General features: G+C 37.2%; 3 protein-coding genes across 3 annotated transcripts; 2 read left to right on the top strand and 1 right to left on the bottom strand.

Moving 5' to 3' along the window:
• Positions 1-4,631: 4,631 nt before the first annotated feature.
• On the top strand, positions 4,632-7,089 carry LOC104729429 (indole-3-acetic acid-amido synthetase GH3.2). The gene is made up of 3 exons (XM_010448364.3): positions 4,632-5,252; positions 5,361-5,462; positions 5,547-7,089. Exons 1-3 carry the CDS (start codon positions 4,930-4,932, stop codon positions 6,931-6,933), a joined length of 1,812 nt encoding a protein of 603 aa, XP_010446666.2. The 5' UTR covers positions 4,632-4,929; the 3' UTR covers positions 6,934-7,089.
• A 1,695-nt stretch (positions 7,090-8,784) lies between these two features.
• LOC104729428 (cytochrome P450 81F3) lies at positions 8,785-11,053 on the top strand. The gene is made up of 2 exons (XM_010448363.3): positions 8,785-9,928; positions 10,284-11,053. The coding sequence occupies exons 1-2, from the start codon at positions 9,056-9,058 to the stop codon at positions 10,902-10,904; spliced, it is 1,494 nt and encodes a 497-aa protein (XP_010446665.2). The 5' UTR covers positions 8,785-9,055; the 3' UTR covers positions 10,905-11,053.
• Positions 11,054-16,176: 5,123 nt separating this feature from the next.
• Positions 16,177-18,126, bottom strand: LOC104729427 (cytochrome P450 81F1-like). Its single transcript, XM_010448362.3, has 2 exons — positions 17,154-18,126; positions 16,177-16,986 (listed from the first exon to the last, which is right to left on the bottom strand). Exons 1-2 carry the CDS (start codon positions 18,048-18,050, stop codon positions 16,345-16,347), a joined length of 1,539 nt encoding a protein of 512 aa, XP_010446664.1. The 5' UTR covers positions 18,051-18,126; the 3' UTR covers positions 16,177-16,344.
• Between the last annotated feature and the right edge of the window lie 192 nt (positions 18,127-18,318).

The raw sequence follows: 18,318 nt of genomic DNA, 5'->3' as shown, positions 1-18,318 counted from the left end.
TTTAATCTCTCTCCTCGTTTGAAATATTAAATCGTGGATTATTTGATAGATTATATATAGATCGATTTGTTAAATTGGAGGCGGTTTCGTATACGAGTAACATTTCCTGATCATAGTCAATTAGAATCTTTTGGTTGATATGTATAAAGTCTTAGAAAAAAAAGTTGTTTTGTTTTTCTTTATTTCTTTTGGTCAAAAAGCATATAAGTTTATTCAAACATTTTCAAGTTAAAAAACGGATTAAATTATCATTTTTTTAACTGACCTGTATTTCAACGTCTTTGATAAACCGATGCTGTAGAAAGGTTGATTTCTTATATATAGAGATTTGTTTTTCTTTTGTGAGCAAAAGACGAGTTTATTTTAGAACATATATAATAATGTATGATTTGCTCTATATATTTAATTATACAGCAAAAGAATTATCCAAAAATGTAAGAAAGAAAAGAAAAATAAAAATGGAAATGACAGGACAATTATAAAGATTAAACAACGACAGTGTTTGCCCATAAACTTATGCTTTTGTCCTTACGATATCTTTGATCCCGACCCGAAACATGTACAATTGTCGAAAGAAAAGAAGAAGGAAAAACTCATGCTTTTGCCTTTTTAAAATGCATTGTATGTTCGCTCTTTGAAAGCTCGATCATTATGGTTTAGAAAGAAAGAAAGAAAAAAGATCAAATTATTTCAAAACAATATTATTCCTATATGGTGAAAATAATAGTGACATATCAACGTAAAGTGTGTCTACTTCTTTAAACAAGGATCTGTACACATCCATGCAGTAAAGATATATACATATATATATATATATATAGATAGATTGAATGGGACCAAGTATGGCGACGTGCATGCATGTGCCTATTTATCTTTTCACAATGCACCAATTATTTTCAGGATTAGCACTTCTGTTAAGCTATGATTATGGCATATAACTAAATGTAAGGATAGAGTCGTGTTCGATTCAAAAGCAATCTCAATTGCATGTAATAATACAAATACCCTTACTCCCTTAGATTCGTCGAGTATTTCTCTTGTTCTACCTAATTGTTGGCTTCTTTCTTTCCACTCATGTGCATTACGTAAACATGTAAAAGACTTGGGTTGTTATAATATTGTAAACAATTGGTGAGTTTCGTATCATCTCACCTCGCGTGCGGTATGTTTTGTTTGTGTGTTGATAAGTTTGAATTAAAAATAAATAAAAATTGTCGTATATATATATACGTACAGGAAAACGTAAAGTTGTCGAAATTATAGCGGAATGGTTGATGTCAAAAAGGGATCCAAGTCTATATTATCCAAAGATGTCTTCTCAATTATCGTCAGCAACGAAAAAAAGAGAAGAAGAAAAATAAATCGTCAGCAATGTAACGCCATGCCTTCTTTGGATATCGATATCCCTCTCTTTGACATAGAATCGTGTTCCTTTTTTTGTCAATTTGAACAAGAATTTGAATTGGTCAAATTTTTGTTCTTGTACAAAATTACATACAGTTTAGTATTTGATGAATTTTTTAAACTAATAATCAAGGAAATCACGAAAATTGAAATAATCTTTAATATATATTTTGTTTAAAAATTGTATCACTTAATATATTAATAGGTGCATAGAATATACTTAATTATTATTATATTCGTTTTGGCTGTTTGAACTTTTTTTTCTATAAAACTTCCTGGTTATCGCCAAAACTAATCCAATGATCATGATGACATTATCACTCATTCAACAATGGCGTCCTGTAAATGGATAATTTGAACTAAACGTGCAAGCTCTAAATTTTGATTGTCAAATTTCTCAAACTAATTTTAGGATATTAAAATGGCATCGTGGAATATTATCATTTAGCAGTACTATCGCCTACCTAATTCAAGGGTCTGTTATAAGTTATAACCATAGTCAATATGCGTACTGTGTAGTATTGACTATTGATAACAAATTAACGTGTACGTACACCGACTAAGGTTTTGTTATGTTATATAGTTAATTTTATAACTCCGTTTGTATAAATTATATTTTAAATCGTATTATTCTTTTACCATTTATTTTTGATAAAATACTATTCTTCTATCATACTTTGTTTCTTGCCATTATATATATACTACTATTAGTTTAAATCATGCGAGAGTCAATTTAAAGTAAAATAAGTACGTGTTAATCAATTAAAGTTTAATCAATGTAGGGGACAAGAATATTATTAAGTGAGTAAATTAATCAGCCTTCAAAAAAAAAAATGAGCCCTCGAATAATTTAATATACCTACTATTCATATACTCCCTCCGTTTCACAAAGAGTGTCACTCTGACACTTTTCACACAAATTAAGAAAACACTGAAATATACATATATGCCCTTATTTAATAAGTTTTTAATAGACTATTTTAGTTATAATTAAAGGTAAAACAAGGAAATCTAAGATAAAAGATGCATTGGAACTATAAAATAATGCATTGGAATTGTAAAGTGACAGTCTTTGTGAAACAAAGAAAAATCTCCAGAATGACACTCTTTGTGAAACGGAGGGAGTATAAAAAAGTTCTAATGCCGTCAAAGAAAATTCTAATATCACTATATACATATATATAACTATATAAGTGAGATAGGTGAAGTGACTATTCTAATGAACAATTTGTTCTACAGAAGAAAAGTTGTTCCCGAAATGTCTAATCAAAGATATGCATTATCCGTGCGATTAGCCTCTTCCTATAATAGTGAGTAGTGACCATCTTCTTTTCATTTCGTTAAGTTATTTACAATTATTGGTCCTTCGGCTTTTTAATCACACTATTATTGTATTAGTACTATTTAGTCAAGCCCCACATGTCGAGCGATCCAACGCCATGACCGAAATCATATTATAATATCACATTTATGCATTATTATATATATTTTTTGTTTTTTGTCAAAACATAAATCTATATTCAGTTGATGCATTAATTTAAAAAAAGTTACACTGATTTAGCAAAAAAAGAAAAAAAAAAGAAAAAAAAAAGACAGTGTCCTATTGTGGTAAACAAATATTAATGAAGAAAACTAGTGTTGTATGTCTTTTTTTTTATTTTTTATTTTATTTTTTTTAAAACAAATTCTGTTTTATAATAACTCGGTGGGGGGATCCACCGGAAAGAGTACAAGGTGCCTCCTATAGTGTTGTATGTCTTTACTTTCAGTTTTAGTCTATTTCATTTTGTTAACTCATTATTCGAAAAACATTTTTCTACTAATTAATCATATTAACAACGTAGTTCAATCTGCATTGTGAAATACCATTTATAATCCGGATGATTAAACTTTAGACCTTTGTAATTCTTGTTGGGCAGATGGACGTAGAAGATTAAAACTTATAAAAAGTCTCGAGACCAAATTTGAAAGGAATGGTGACGTAAGTGCTCTATAATTACCATTGTTATTTATATAGAACAAATAACAAATATTCGTGAAAAAAAAATGACAGACAAAACCTAGGAATTAAATGGAGCAAGTTGGGGAGGGTACAGCACGAGCGACGATCATGAATTCAAATGAAATGTCCATACAGATTACAGACCATTCTTTGCTTTTATGGTGCTGATATTTATAAAAGTTGGGTTGTCATTGTTTTATACTATTATGTTTTGGCTGTTAACTTCGATGAATACTTTAACAATGTTCTAGTAAAACAATTGCTTAAGCTACAATGCTACATAATCTTAAAATTAATAAATCTATTTTTAGTTTTTTTACCTTTTTGCTAAGATATATTGATCGCACCAATACTGTTTAAATTAATGTTAAGAGCCTTAGCTTTTTCAAACAAAATAAAAATTGAAGTTAGATGACTAAAAAACCTCAAGTTTATAGTTATTTTACTTATTTTAACTATAGAAAATCCACAAGCCCGTTCACACTATAAGTTTAACTGGGACTGCATTATATGTTTCTGTCTTTCACGGACCATTAACTTTTGGTTAATTTGCAATTTATTTGAATTTTATTTTCAAATCATACACGTGAAATCTGTACATCTTTTCATAGGATTTGCAATTCCGGATTCTCATCCGTCCTAGGAGGTTGTATGTGTAATATTTTATAATTAGATTATTAAACAATTTTAACACTAAGTACAGATGATATTATACTTATATATACGCTATAGACTGATCACTGATGTAAGACAGACTATAGAGAGATGATGAATGTGAACTGAACCAGCTGTTAATAATGGTGTATTAGTCTTGTAGCTAACAGTCACAACATATATGTTTAATAGTGAAACCAATAACACCATATAAAAAATACTAATCAAAATCAGAATCAGCGTGGTGTTTAGACGATTTGATATCTCTATAGAATAATGATATTCGCACTAAATAACATAAATTTAAATATGTCATAGATTATCAACTTGCCTCCAAAACCAACAACATGATCCCCTAACCTACAATTTATTCTACTAATTAAAGAAAAAAATCACAATTAGTTTTAAAGTCACTCCGTTATTAGCGTTATAAGCAATAACCTTATAAGTATTTGACCGTCGTTATCGACGACCGAACAAAGAACGAGTCACAAGAAATAGAGCCACGTAAGTCCAGAACGACGCCTATGACCAATATAAGACAAAAACCAAAACATTGCCAAACGCTTTCGTGGCAGAGACATGTGGGTCTTGTATGTCTCCATAAACTGGCATTAGCTTATTAGTCGACTGTACCTTTTGTCCCCTGGCTCGGCTACAACCCTGTGACAAACAAAGATCAAGTCAAATATCTAACCAAAAATACTCTCGTCCTCGTGGACATCGCTGACGTGGAACTCCCCCCTTCTATAAATACAGCCTTCCCTTCGCCGAATTATACTCATCAAAACGAGTAAAGCATTTGCTAATATTAAACACAACACTTTGCTTTTGAGAAAGAAAAAAAAAAACATTCGATTCGATCAATCATGGCTGTTGATTCGCCTCTTCAATCTCGGATGTCTTCACCTACGACCTCTGAGAAAGACGTGAAGGCTCTCAAGTTCATTGAGGAGATGACTCGAAACCCTGACTCCGTTCAAGAGAAGGTTCTTGGAGAGATACTAAGTCGTAACTCGGACACCGAATATCTCAAACGGTTCGGTCTTAACGGCTCCGTTGATCGGAAAACGTTCAAGAGCAAAGTTCCGGTGGTTACGTATGAAGATTTGAAGCCGGAGATTCAACGTATATCCAACGGTGATCGTTCTCCGATCTTGTCTTCTCACCCCATCACCGAGTTTCTCACAAGGTATATTAATTAGGTCAACTTTATCAGTAATTAACATGATCATAATACCAAAAAAAAAAAACAATTATAGTTGACCCGTAATTTCTAATTTTGTACGTATATGCGCAGCTCTGGGACATCTGCTGGTGAGAGGAAACTAATGCCGACTATTGAAGAAGACTTAGACCGACGTCAGCTTTTATACAGTCTTCTCATGCCTGTCATGAATCTGTTAGTATATATACTTTAAACATCTTCTTGTCTATATAATTTGTAACTATTTTATTAAATTAACCAAAAATGTTTTAACTACAGCTATGTGCCGGGATTAGACAAAGGCAAAGGCTTATACTTCTTGTTTGTGAAGTCGGAGTCTAAGACTTCTGGTGGGTTACCGGCTCGTCCGGTTCTCACGAGTTACTACAAAAGCGACCACTTCAAGAGACGACCGTACGACCCGTACAATGTCTATACGAGTCCTAACGAAGCCATCCTCTGCCCTGACTCGTCTCAAAGCATGTATGCTCAAATGCTATGTGGTCTCTTAATGCGCCACGATGTTCTCCGCCTTGGTGCTGTCTTTGCTTCCGGTCTACTCCGTGCCATAAGCTTCCTCCAGAACAATTGGAAGGAGCTTGCTCGGGATATCTCAACCGGAACCCTAAGTTCAAGAATCTTTGATCCTGCGATTAAAAACCGCATGTCTAAGATTTTGACAAAACCTGATCAAGAACTTGCTGAGTTTCTGACAGAGGTCTGTTCACAAGAGAACTGGGAAGGGATCATCACAAAGATATGGCCTAACACGAAGTACCTCGATGTGATTGTTACTGGAGCGATGGCTCAGTACATCCCAACTTTGGAGTACTATAGCGGCGGATTACCGATGGCTTGTACGATGTATGCTTCTTCCGAAAGTTACTTCGGGATTAACCTAAAGCCGATGTGTAAACCCTCGGAGGTTTCTTACACAATCATGCCAAACATGGCGTACTTCGAATTCCTCCCACATAATCACGATGGAGATGGAGCAGCAGAAGCATCATTAGAAGAAACCTCACTTGTGGAGCTAGCTGACGTTGAGGTAGGAAAAGAGTATGAACTCGTGATCACGACTTATGCAGGGCTTTGCCGTTACAGAGTCGGTGACATTCTCCGTGTCACGGGGTTCCACAATTCCGCTCCACAATTCAAATTCATACGTAGAAAGAATGTTCTGCTAAGCATCGAATCCGATAAAACCGACGAAGCTGAGCTACAGAAGGCAGTGGAGAATGCGTCGAGGTTGTTTGCAGAGCAAGGAACACGTGTGATCGAGTACACGAGCTACGCTGAAACGAAGACTATACCGGGTCATTACGTAATCTACTGGGAGCTACTTGGTAGAGACCAAACCAATGCTCTTCCTAGCGACGAAGTCATGGCTAAGTGCTGTTTAGAGATGGAGGAATCCCTAAACTCGGTTTATAGACAAAGCAGAGTCGCTGATAAATCGATTGGTCCGTTGGAGATACGTGTGGTGCAGAACGGTACCTTTGAGGAGCTTATGGACTATGCCATCTCGAGAGGTGCATCGATTAATCAGTATAAGGTCCCTAGGTGCGTAAGCTTCACACCGATCATGGAGCTGCTTGACTCTAGAGTTGTGTCTACTCATTTCAGCCCTTCGTTGCCACATTGGTCACCAGAACGACGTCGTTAGATGAAAGTGTTACAAAACCGATGCTGTGCGCGGTTCTAGAATATAAAAGCTCTGTTTCTGATTCCAAGACTCGTTTAGATTACCTATTATGTTGTTGTGTTTAGGGTTCTTGAATCGTACAATAAATTTGAAGAACGTACTGATGGTTTTTTTCCCTCTCTTTTGTCGGACATTCGGAATCAGCTAATTAATTGCTTAGAGAATTGGCGAGATTGTTTTTTGCTATAATCCAAAAACCCATCGTAGTTTACAATGAATAAATATGCCAGCATAAATATCTTCATCGTAGTTTCACACTCTGCTTTTTTCCAAAGAAGATCTGAAATAATTCGCTGATATACTCGACGAAATATTCACTCTCAACACTTAAAAAAAAAAAAAAAAAAAATTAGTTGACTAAAAAAATAATTGCGGCGAAATTCAACGAAACCCAAAATGTTGTATTGGAAGCTTAAGTATTGTCCGGTCAAGCAACCAGCCCATTTTTCAAGTTGAAGCCCAATATTTGGTATGGTAAGATTTTTTTTGTTTGAATAGAAACAATAAATAATCAATAATTTTGTTTCTTGGTATATTCCAAATTTCCTTTGTTCAAAAAAAAAAAAAAGTATATTCCAAATTTCCAACTTCCCAAATCTTACCTTTCAATTAATTTACTAAGACAAAAGGCTTTGCTTTTTTTTTTCTTTTTTTTTTTTACTTTTCTAAATGAAACTTGCAAAATGTTAGTAGTTGATATAAAAAAACTTTTATAATTAACAATGATTGTTAATGTTGGGCTTTCCAAGCCCAAGCCAACTCCCCTTTTAGTATGATATTGTCCGCTTTGGATCTGGGTGGCAAAGCCCGCATGAATTTCTTATTGAGCTCCTTCCCAAAAGGCCTTATACTAATTAGAGTTGGTTTTAGCTTATATACTAAAAACTTATTTTCTAATTTTCAGATGTGAGATATTGTTTGTATTTCAACAGTTAATATGGAACAAGATTTACAAATACGATGTTTAAATCTTTTTAACAATCATGGTGACTTTTCTGTTTCAATATTATATACTTTTTGGAGTGACCATGCGGTGATTGTCGACTGGTGACTTGTATATTATCATCGAATGTTCCAAAAAGATTTAAAAATACGATGATAGTACCATGCATATAAATCAACAGTCAAAAATTTCTCCACTAACTTCCAAACTGGACTCATATGTAATAACAATTTTTTTTTTATCTCAGTCGGCTAAAGAATGCAAAACAGAAAACGAATTGTTAGGAACGAAGCATTTTTTGTTTTTTTTTGGTTGAAAACTACTAAGCATTTTGTTACCTATATACACATTCGTAGAATGGGAACACTTGCAATTAGTGTAGATGAAACCTTTTAAGAAGAAAGGAATTAAAATTTAAAAGCTAGATCTGCCGTTGGGAATACGATAATAATACATTTAGGTACCGTTAGGTAGTAGCATAATATGAAGAATCTGAAAAGATAAAAAAAATCTAGAGGGGCTTGCAATTGTAACATGTCAAATCACTGATTTGTAATGATAATTAATCTAACTGACATAAACAGTTAATAAACGAGTAAATTAGATAAAAACTGAACCGCATACGCGAATATACTTGGCCCCTCTCCGATTCAGTGAAGTTCTTAACCACAGCGTAAGTGACCCTTTTCAAGCATATATATTATGTGGCTTTAATCGCACTTGGTTCAGAGCGTAAAAAAAAACAGGTAAAAATATAGATGTTGAACATGTGAAATCGCAACGTTATCTCCGTTAGCTCAAGACCAGCTGCTTTTTAAAAACATACTCAGGTGTTTGTTCTTACTCATATATCTTCAAGATTTTGTGTTGATTTGTTCAAAGTTGTCAACTTTGTGTGTCAAACTTGACTTGCATTACGACTTCTTTTCGAGCACTTCGAGTAAAAACAACATTATCTTCTGAAAACTTTATACTCACACAGTCACAATCACAATAAACAAATTAAATATCGTACGTGGAAAAGGTTAAAATACTTGTTTATATATAAATTGCTAGGGTCCCTAATTGCTAATACATATGATCATTTCCTCGACGCCATCACACTACTAAACTCCTTACATATGATCGTTTTGGTCAAAGATGTTTTACTACTACGTGATTATTCTCCCTCTAGCTATCTTTCTCTTGGCTTATAAATTCTTCTTCAGCTCCAAAACGCGACGTTTCAACCTCCCTCCTTCTCCGCCTTACTCTCTCCCAATCCTTGGCCACCACCGCCTCCTCAAACCACCGGTCCACCGTCTCTTCCAACGTCTCTCCAAAACCCACGGCCCAATCTTCTCCCTCAAATTCGGCTCCCGCAACGCCGTCGTGATCTCCTCCTCCTCACTCGTAACAGAATGCTTCACAGGACAAAACGACATCATTCTATCAAACCGACCTTGTTTCCTAACCGCCAAATACGTCGCTTACAACTACACAACGGTAGGAACCGCTCCTTACGGCGACCACTGGCGTAACCTCCGCCGCATTTGCTCCCTCGAAATCCTCTCCTCGAACCGTCTCACCAACTTCCTCCACATCCGCAAAGACGAAATCCGACGCATGCTCACGAGGCTCTCACGTGACGTCAACAAAGATATCGAGCTCGAGCCGCTCTTGTCTGATCTAACGTTCAACAACATCGTGAGGATGGTTACAGGGAAGAGATACTACGGAGACGAAGTCCATAACGAGGAGGAAGCGAATGCTTTCAAGAAACTCGTCGCCGATATCAACGACAGTAGCGGAGCGAGGCATCCCGGAGATTACTTGCCTTTCATGAAGATCTTCGGAGGGAGCTTTGAGAAGAAAGTGAAAGCTGTTGCGAAAGACATGGATGAGATCTTGCAGCGTCTCCTTGAAGAGTGCAAGAGAGATAAAGACGGTAACACAATGGTTAATCACTTGCTCTCGCTGCAACAACATGAGCCAGAGTATTACACTGACGTCACTATCAAAGGCCTTATGCTGGTAACGAATCGCTAACACACTCATATATGTGTTTATGCTAATTAATTAATGTTGACAGATTTGTTAGCTAGGTTTCATTCAGTTTTTTTTTTTTTTTGTTTTTGTTTCCATTCACAAATATAGAAACTGGTTTAGTTCAAAGAGTTATAGTGTATACTTTGGATTTGCAGTTTTTAGCAAAATATATCTTAAGTAATCTAAACGATTATATTAGGAAAGGTTAGTTACAGCTTTAGCTAGCGTTAGGTTAATTAATCGAATAGGTTAATTATTTCACTATCCGTTACACAGATTTGGGACCATGCATGCGTCTCAGTCTCTGATTAGAAAAGTTTGCTAATTATGGACGAAACAGGGCATGATGATCGCCGGAACAGACACCTCCGCCGTGACGTTGGAGTGGGCGATGTCGAGTTTGCTAAACCATCCAGAGTCGTTAGAAAAAGCAAAACTAGAGATTGACGAGAAAATAGGACAAGAACGTTTGATCGACGAACCAGACATTGCGAACCTGCCTTACCTCGAAAACGTCGTGTCGGAAACATTCCGCCTATACCCGGCGGCGCCGCTTCTAGTACCAAGATCACCGACGGAGGATATCAAAGTAGGAGGATACGACGTACCACGTGGCACGATGGTGATGGTTAACGCGTGGGCCATACACAGAGATCCAAGTCTTTGGAGCGAACCGGAGAAGTTTAAACCGGAGAGGTTTGACGGCGGAGAAGAAGACGTTCATAAGCTGATGCCGTTTGGGAATGGACGGAGATCGTGTCCCGGCGCCGCATTAGGGCAGAGGATCGTGACGTTGGCGTTAGGTTCGTTGATTCAGTGCTTTGACTGGGAAAAAGTCAACGGCGAAGAGATTGATATGACGGAGACTCCTGGGATGGCGATGCGTAAGAAAGTGCCTTTACGGGCTTTGTGTCGATCTCGGCCCATTGTGCATAACCTTCAGGCCCATTTACGGGTTTAGTTTTTTTACTACTGCTTCACGCTGCAAACTTGTTTAGAGACGTGAGATTTTGGCTGCGTTTGTCAGTTTGTGTAACCGAAGGTTATGTGCGTAATTCAAACTAAAACATAATTAAACATTAATAAATACTTTGGTTTTTTTGGTTTTGATTCGTATTCGAGATTAGTTAGATATATTTTTAAAAAATTTCAAAGAATATTAATCTTAAACTATATTTTTAGATTCGGTTTGATTTTGGTATCAAAACCATTATAATGTAATGTATAGGTAACTTTTCAAATGTTGATGTCCATTGTTGTCCACTCCACTAATTGGAATACAATTCGAAAAGTATTAAATAATAGTTAAAACTAAACTATTAGTGGATTGTTCTTCTTTAAATTAAGAATATGACAACAAAAAAAAGAATTATCGATCCTTCTTTTCCTAGTTAGTCTTAAAAGAAAAGATAGCTGTCACTATCATAGATCCGAATTAGGAATACTTGTAGCATGAAACGATAAAGAGCTATGGAGATGAAAAAGAAGAAGAAAAGAAAAGAGAGAGGTTGACACTTTTGAGAACTGATATTGTTGGCATGTTGACATAAGCTTGAAGATAGCTTGAGCAATAAGCTATACCAAGAGACATTAGGAAAAGTGTTATATTTAGGAGTTATCTAAATATATAAGATTTTCTTTTGAGATTAGGAAACTCTTCTCTATATAAGAAGATGCTAAGTTGTGGCATAACTTAGGAGTTTGTAGAGAGAGAGAATTAAAGGTTTAGAACTACGTGTTTGGCTTGATCCCTTCTAAAGGGTACGTAGGCAATCTTCTTTAGAATGTGCAGCCATTCAATAATTGGTATCAGAGCAATCCAGGTTTTGATTGCGAGTGCTAGAAGACTTTGATTGGAGACTCAAAGCAAGGTTTTACAAGAAGATAATTCAATGAGTAATTCTAGGATTGAGGTGGATAGATTTGATGGCACTGGTGACTTTTTCTCTATGGAAAGTTCGCATGATGGCTCACTTTGGTGTTCTAGGGCTGAAGTCGATCTTGGCAGATGACAAGTTGCTGAAGAACCCAGCTCCTTCCAAAGAAGAATTAGAAGCTGCTAAGAAGGACCCACAGAAGGGAGTTGATGGAGTCTCTGAGTTAGATCCAAATATTGATCCAGTGAAGTTCGAGAAATCAGAAAAGGCAAAGGATCTAATTGTCTTGAACGTGGGGAATCAAGTGCTAAGGAAGATTAGTAACTGTGAGACAGCAGCAGCTATGTGGTCTACTTTGAACAGCTAGTTGCAGATCTGAACAACATAGGAGTGGATGTGTCAGAAGTGGTGCAAGCTATATTGCTACTAAGTTCTCTATCTTACAAGTATGCTCAACTCAAGGAAACCCTTAAGTATGGCAGAGACACGCTCAAGTTGAATGAGGTTACAGCGGCTGCCAAGTCTAAAGAAAGAGAGCTGTTAGAAAGCGGGACGCTTTCAACATCGCAGGCAGAAGGGTTATATGTTGAAGCTAGAGGCAGGTCAGATAATAGGTTCAACAATGGGAACAATCAGCAGGGGAAAGGCAAGTTTAAGGGCAGAGGCTGATATCAGTCAAAGCCTAAGTATAACAAAAGTGACACTGGATGTTTCATATGTGGAAGTGAGGAGCACTGGAAAAGGGGCTGTCCTGAAAGAAAAACAAAGAAACCGATAGAGTCTGCGAATGTCGCAATGGTTACTAAGGAACCGATGGTGTTGACGGTTAGCACACATGACACATTAAAAAAATGGATTATGGATTCTGGTTGTACATTCCATAGTACACCAGATAGAGAAGTCTTGTTTGACTTCAAGGAGTTCAATGGTAAGAGAGTGCTTATGGCTAACAACACTCATGGAGACATCAAGGGAACTGGGAACATCAGAATTCAGAATCCAGATGGTTCTGAAGTGATACTCAAGGATGTGAGATACATGCCGGAGGTAGGTAGAAATCTGATTTCTTACGGGATGTTAGAGAAATCAGGCTGCAAGTATGAAGGCAGTGATTTCATGGTGCACTTCTACAAAGATAATGAGAAGGTGATATCTGGAAAATATCACAAAGGGCTCTATTATCTACAAGGCACAGTTTCTAAGAGTGAAGAGAACGTGTCTAAGGTTGAAGATGGAGTGAGAAAGAAAAAGTCAAAGAAGGTGATTTTTAGTGAGAATCTAATTCACGGTCCTACCCCATATGGTTTTAAGAAAACGAGTTCATTAATTCAAGGTGGAGCATCACTCACATCAGAAGAATCAGAAATATCAGAAGAAGTTGAAGATTCTGGTTATGTGGCTTATGCTTTAGCTACTAAAGAGGTTAATATAGAAGTAATTGATGCAGAACCTAAAACCTATGAAGAAAAATTGAAAGCAAGGAAAAGAAGCATTGTAAGAATGCTGATGAAGAAGAGGATTCCTCAAGGAAAAGACAGAAGTTAATTCCGAGTAATTATTTTTTAAAAATCGAAACCAGGAATACTAGAAGCTGTTGAAAAGCAAGGATTTAATGCTAGGGTGGTAGCTAAGGGCTTTTCACAGAAGGATAAATTGGAGCCGATAGACTTCACAGGGACCATAGTTCCTAAAGGAGATACAAGTCTATATAAGAGTCGCTCAACGAAAGAACTAGAAATTTTAGAAAGGGAAGTACCTAGTATGAAGTTCCAGCTTTGCTGTGAACTTCTCAATGTCCACTAGTTGAAGACGCAGCTCCAGGTAACTCCGATGTGAAATCAACAACCTCACAGAATTATGAAAAAAAAATATATATATATATATATATATATATATATATATATATATATTGGATGAGACTTCTATGAGATATGTTCAAGTCTAAGGAATAAGCACATGGAGAATGGAGTTACCTGTGGAGTATTGAAGCTGTGACGGGGAAAGTCAAGCTTCAGGTGGAGTCTAGTGGAAAACGAATCCAAGGAAGTGGACTAGTAAGAAGGTTGCTTGTGAAAGAATCAGATATTTAAACATGGTGATTCTGGTTCAAGGTGGAGCTAAGGAGAACAAAAGATATCGAGAATCGGATTTCTTGAGCAGAGCTCCTACAAGAAAGATAGCAGAATCTAGTTATGATTTTACAAAGTTTGAAATCTCAGAAGGGGGAGAGCTCGATAAAGAGATAAAGAGGAGCTTGAAATTACCTGAGATTACAAAGAGTAATGGTGACAGAGGAAGCACCGGAGATGCAATGATTCATGGTCGAAATTGCATCGGGACTTAGCTATCGGAGGAGCAAAAGAGGTTTAAAGGCTTGATTTAAATGGTGAGACTTGAGAGCACCACTGGTCACCACAGAATTTGACGGAAACGATATCGCCGTAGATTGCAGCAGAGCTTAATAGGAGAAGTCAATCCGATGTTGTGTCAAGGAAGATACACGGCTTGAGTTTTTGGGTTCCGAGTTGGAGTTGTACACTTCTAAGATTGTAGCGACAGCCAGCAGAGGTGATGACAGCCATTGTTTTTTACGGAGAAAAGAAGGCCACGGAGAAATCATAGGCATCGGGTTCAGAAGCGAAGTTTTACACGCGAAGTCGCCAGTGAACGTGGAGGTGGCCGGAGTTGCCTTCGTCAGAATTGCGTTTCAGTTATTTTTGTCCTCGGAGAAATCGAAGAAGAAGTTTCAAGTCTGTTTGTTTTTGTCGTGAAAAGAAACAAAGGCAAAAGGAAGAAGAAAGGTTTCTCTGCTGGGCCTAATGAAGAAAGTAGGCAAAGTCGACTGGGCCCAAGGTGGAGATTGTGAAGAATGGGCCTCAGTCAAGTCCAGTCCAATTCTGACCAAACCTATTATCATATGGGCTTAAGGAGAAGCTGGTCCATCTGTCTTGGCTGCAAAAGAAAGAGAGAGAGTTAAGAAAGTTAAGTTTGAGCGCGAGAGTATTGTGATTGGGATTAAGTGAAGTTTGCACATCGCAAGGCATATAACACAATAAAAAAAAGGGAGAATCTATGTTGAGTTATGACATAGATTAAGAGAATCTCGGAGAACCGTTGTTGGGCGTGACATAGGTTAAGAGAGATTGTGTGAGCTTTAGTTTTTGAGTAAGTTTTCTAAAGCAATAAAAGAGTGAGTCTTTTATAATCTCGTGTTCTTAAATGAGAAGAGAGCGTGCAGAACACACTTGGAAAGGGTCAAGTTCAAGAAGATGAGAGATTTTATGGGAGTTCAAGATGTGTCAAAAGAAGAATTCAAGCTTAAGGGGGAGAATGTTGGCATAAGCTTGAAGATAGCTTGAGCAATAAGCTATACCAAGAGACATTAGGAAAAGTGTTATATTTATGAGTTATCTAAATATGTAAGATTTTCTTTTGAGATTAGGAAACTCTTCTCTATATAAGAAGATGCTAAGTTGTGGTATAACTTAGGAGTTTGTAGAGAGAGAGAATTAAAGGTTTAGAACTACGTGTTTGGCTTGATCCCTTCTAAAGGGTACGTAGGCAATCTTCTTTAGAAGGTGCAGCCATTCAATAATGAGATGGAGTTGTCATCTCGAGGAGGCGTGGTCCTTGGATTGAAGGGGAGATTGTTGGATACAATCCAAGTCCCACATCTGAAGTTTGAAGGGACTATCATTAATATATAAAGGGTTAGGGTCAATCTACTAATTACCAATTGGTTTTTAGTTAGAAGCCCAAAATAAGCCCAAATTTAACATGGTATCAGTGCCCAAGGTTAAAAATCCTGGTGGATTTAGAAAAGTGGATAAGGACATGCCTCTTGTCAACCCGAGTAATGGGGCCCAAGAAAGGGTTTATTATCGGTCCAAGTGGGATCGGTTCGAGATGGAGTTGTCATCTCGAGGAGGCGTGGTCCTTGGATTGAAGGGGGGATTGTTGGATACAATCCAAGTCCCACATTTGAATTTTGAAGGGACTATCATTAATATATAAAGGGTTAAAGTCAATCTACTAATTACTAATTGGTTTTTAGTTAGAAGGCCAAGATAAACCCAAATTTAATAGATATTATCAAAAACGTGATCGAGAACGGACAGAAACGGATAACACAAATAAACATGCAACCGAGAAAATTGTAAGCTTCTTTCTATACACGTGTTACGAAAAAAAAAAAATTGTAACACATGGATCTTAAACTATAGAAAAACTTATTATGTAACAATATTATCAAAAATAAACGCATTTTTTTATTAGAACATAAAATATTATTACTTGAGGACAAAAACAGATAAAACAAATTAACATGCAATCGAGAAAATTGTAAGCTTACACGTGTTAAAAGGAAATTGTACTACTGTCTATTTTTTTTTTTTTTTTTTTTAAAACTTTGCTTTGGCGAAATCATCAACCTTGGTCAGAACTTCACATTATTATTTGTTGGCAATTGGTCTATCGTCGCGTAGATGATAGAACTGCCGTCAAACTCTGATTAAACTATACGGTTTAAGAAGTTGCCTCAGCAACAAGTTTATAAATAATTGGTCGAGGTCGGATCATAGCTCGTATAGGCTTAAGATTTCGCATCACAATCCCACGAGATTCCTCCATATCCACCTTTTCACCATTCATAGTCTCCCAATCGAAGCATTGGACCATTGCTCCTACTGTCCACGTCACAGTCTTCAGCCCGAGTCCAGCACCAGGACACAATCTCCGACCGTTCCCAAATGGCATTAGAGTTTGAACACTGTCTACGGATCCATCAATTTTTATTTTGTTCCCATTAAATCTTTCAGGATAAAACTCTTCTGGATTGTGCCAGAGCTCCGGGTCTCTGTGTATGGCCCACGCGTTGACCAAGACTGTTGTGCCACCTGGTATGTCATACCCACCGACTTTTATGTCCTTGGAAGCTTCCCTAGCGAGCAAGACCGGAGACACCGGGTTTAACCGGAATGTCTCTGACACAATATTTTGAAGGTAAGGGAGGTCAGAGATGTCTTCTTCGTCAATGAGACGGTCTTGTCCGATCTTTTCATCGATCTCCGCTCTTGCTTTGTTCAACACGTTCCGATGGTTCAACAAGTTTGCCATAACCCATCCGATCGTAACTGAAGTAGTATCTGATCCAGGGATTATCATAGCCTGCATGCAGTTCATTCATGAAAAGGATGGTATAATTAACTTGATATCCATACTAATTTAAAACATATGTTACGTATAATATAAAGGTCATGTAACCAATTATAATCACTTAATGAAATATGATGAATAACTAATATATATATAGCTTTTATATAATTACGTATTACCATCATTAACCCTTTAATGGTTACGTCGTTGTAATACTCAGGGTCTTGATCCTGCAAAGACATCAAGTGATTGATCATACTGTTTCCTTCCCTGTCTTTCCGACACTCGTCAAGGAGACGCTGCAAAGTCTTGTCTACTGTTTTGCCGATACGTTTCACCTGCTTCTCGTACTTGCTCCCCAAGAATCTCAAGAAGGGCAAATAATTGCTAGGGTTATTTGCAGCGCTGTTTTCGAAAATATCTATGATGAGATTCTTGAATATCTCCGCCTCTTCCTTGTCCTGAACATCATCGCCGTAGTATCTTTTCCCCGTCACCATCCTCACGATATTGTTGAGTGCTAAATCCGACAAGGGTGGTTCGAGTTCGACCTTCTTGAAAGAATCGAGTTTACCGTTGGTGGTATGGTCACGTGCGAGTCTCCTGAGCATCCGACGGAGTTCGTCTCTCCTGATATCTAGGAAGCTTGCGAGGCGGTGGGAGGAGAGGATCTCCACGGAGCTGATACGCCGGAGGTTTCTCCAATGTTCGTTGTAGGGGGAGGTTCCGATGGTGGTGTGATTGTAAGCAATGTACTTGTTAGTCATGGAAAGAGGCCGGTTTGACAAAATGATATCGTTTGGGCCGCTGAAACATTCCTTAACTAGAGGGTAAGACGATATAACGACGACACGGCGATAGCCGAAGCGTAGGGTGAATATGGGACCGTACTTTTTGGTGTAGCCATGAAAGAAACGGTGGAGGAGTGGTTTTGTTATGAGGTGGAGATGTCCGACAACAGGGAGACCCGGAGGACCAGGTGGAATGTTGTAACGTTGCCTTTTAGAACTAAAATTGTACGCTAGGTAAAGTAAAGGGAAGATGACAGTCATCAGGAGAAAGTAAAACTGAAACATCTTTCTTTTGGGTCTCTTTCTTCTATGTTTTTCTTGATTGTGATGAGATGAATCGTAACTTATATAATAGAGGCCGAAGGTAGTCAATACAAATACAAAAGGTTAATTCGACTTTCTTTTCCATTCTGTGGGATCAAACATGTGCGGACGACACGAAAAACAAAAAAAATTACAAAAGATGTGCATGTGGGTCAAGAACTTAGCTCAACCACCTCTGTCGTATATATGCCTTAAAAAAAAAGCATAGACTGCTTTTGCAACAGAACAT

This window comes from Camelina sativa, chromosome 12 (genome assembly GCF_030686135.1).
Source record: "Camelina sativa cultivar CO46 ecotype springtype chromosome 12, ASM3068613v1".
Lineage (NCBI taxonomy): Eukaryota > Viridiplantae > Streptophyta > Magnoliopsida > Brassicales > Brassicaceae > Camelina > Camelina sativa.
This window is presented reverse-complemented; position numbering and strand designations above follow the sequence as displayed.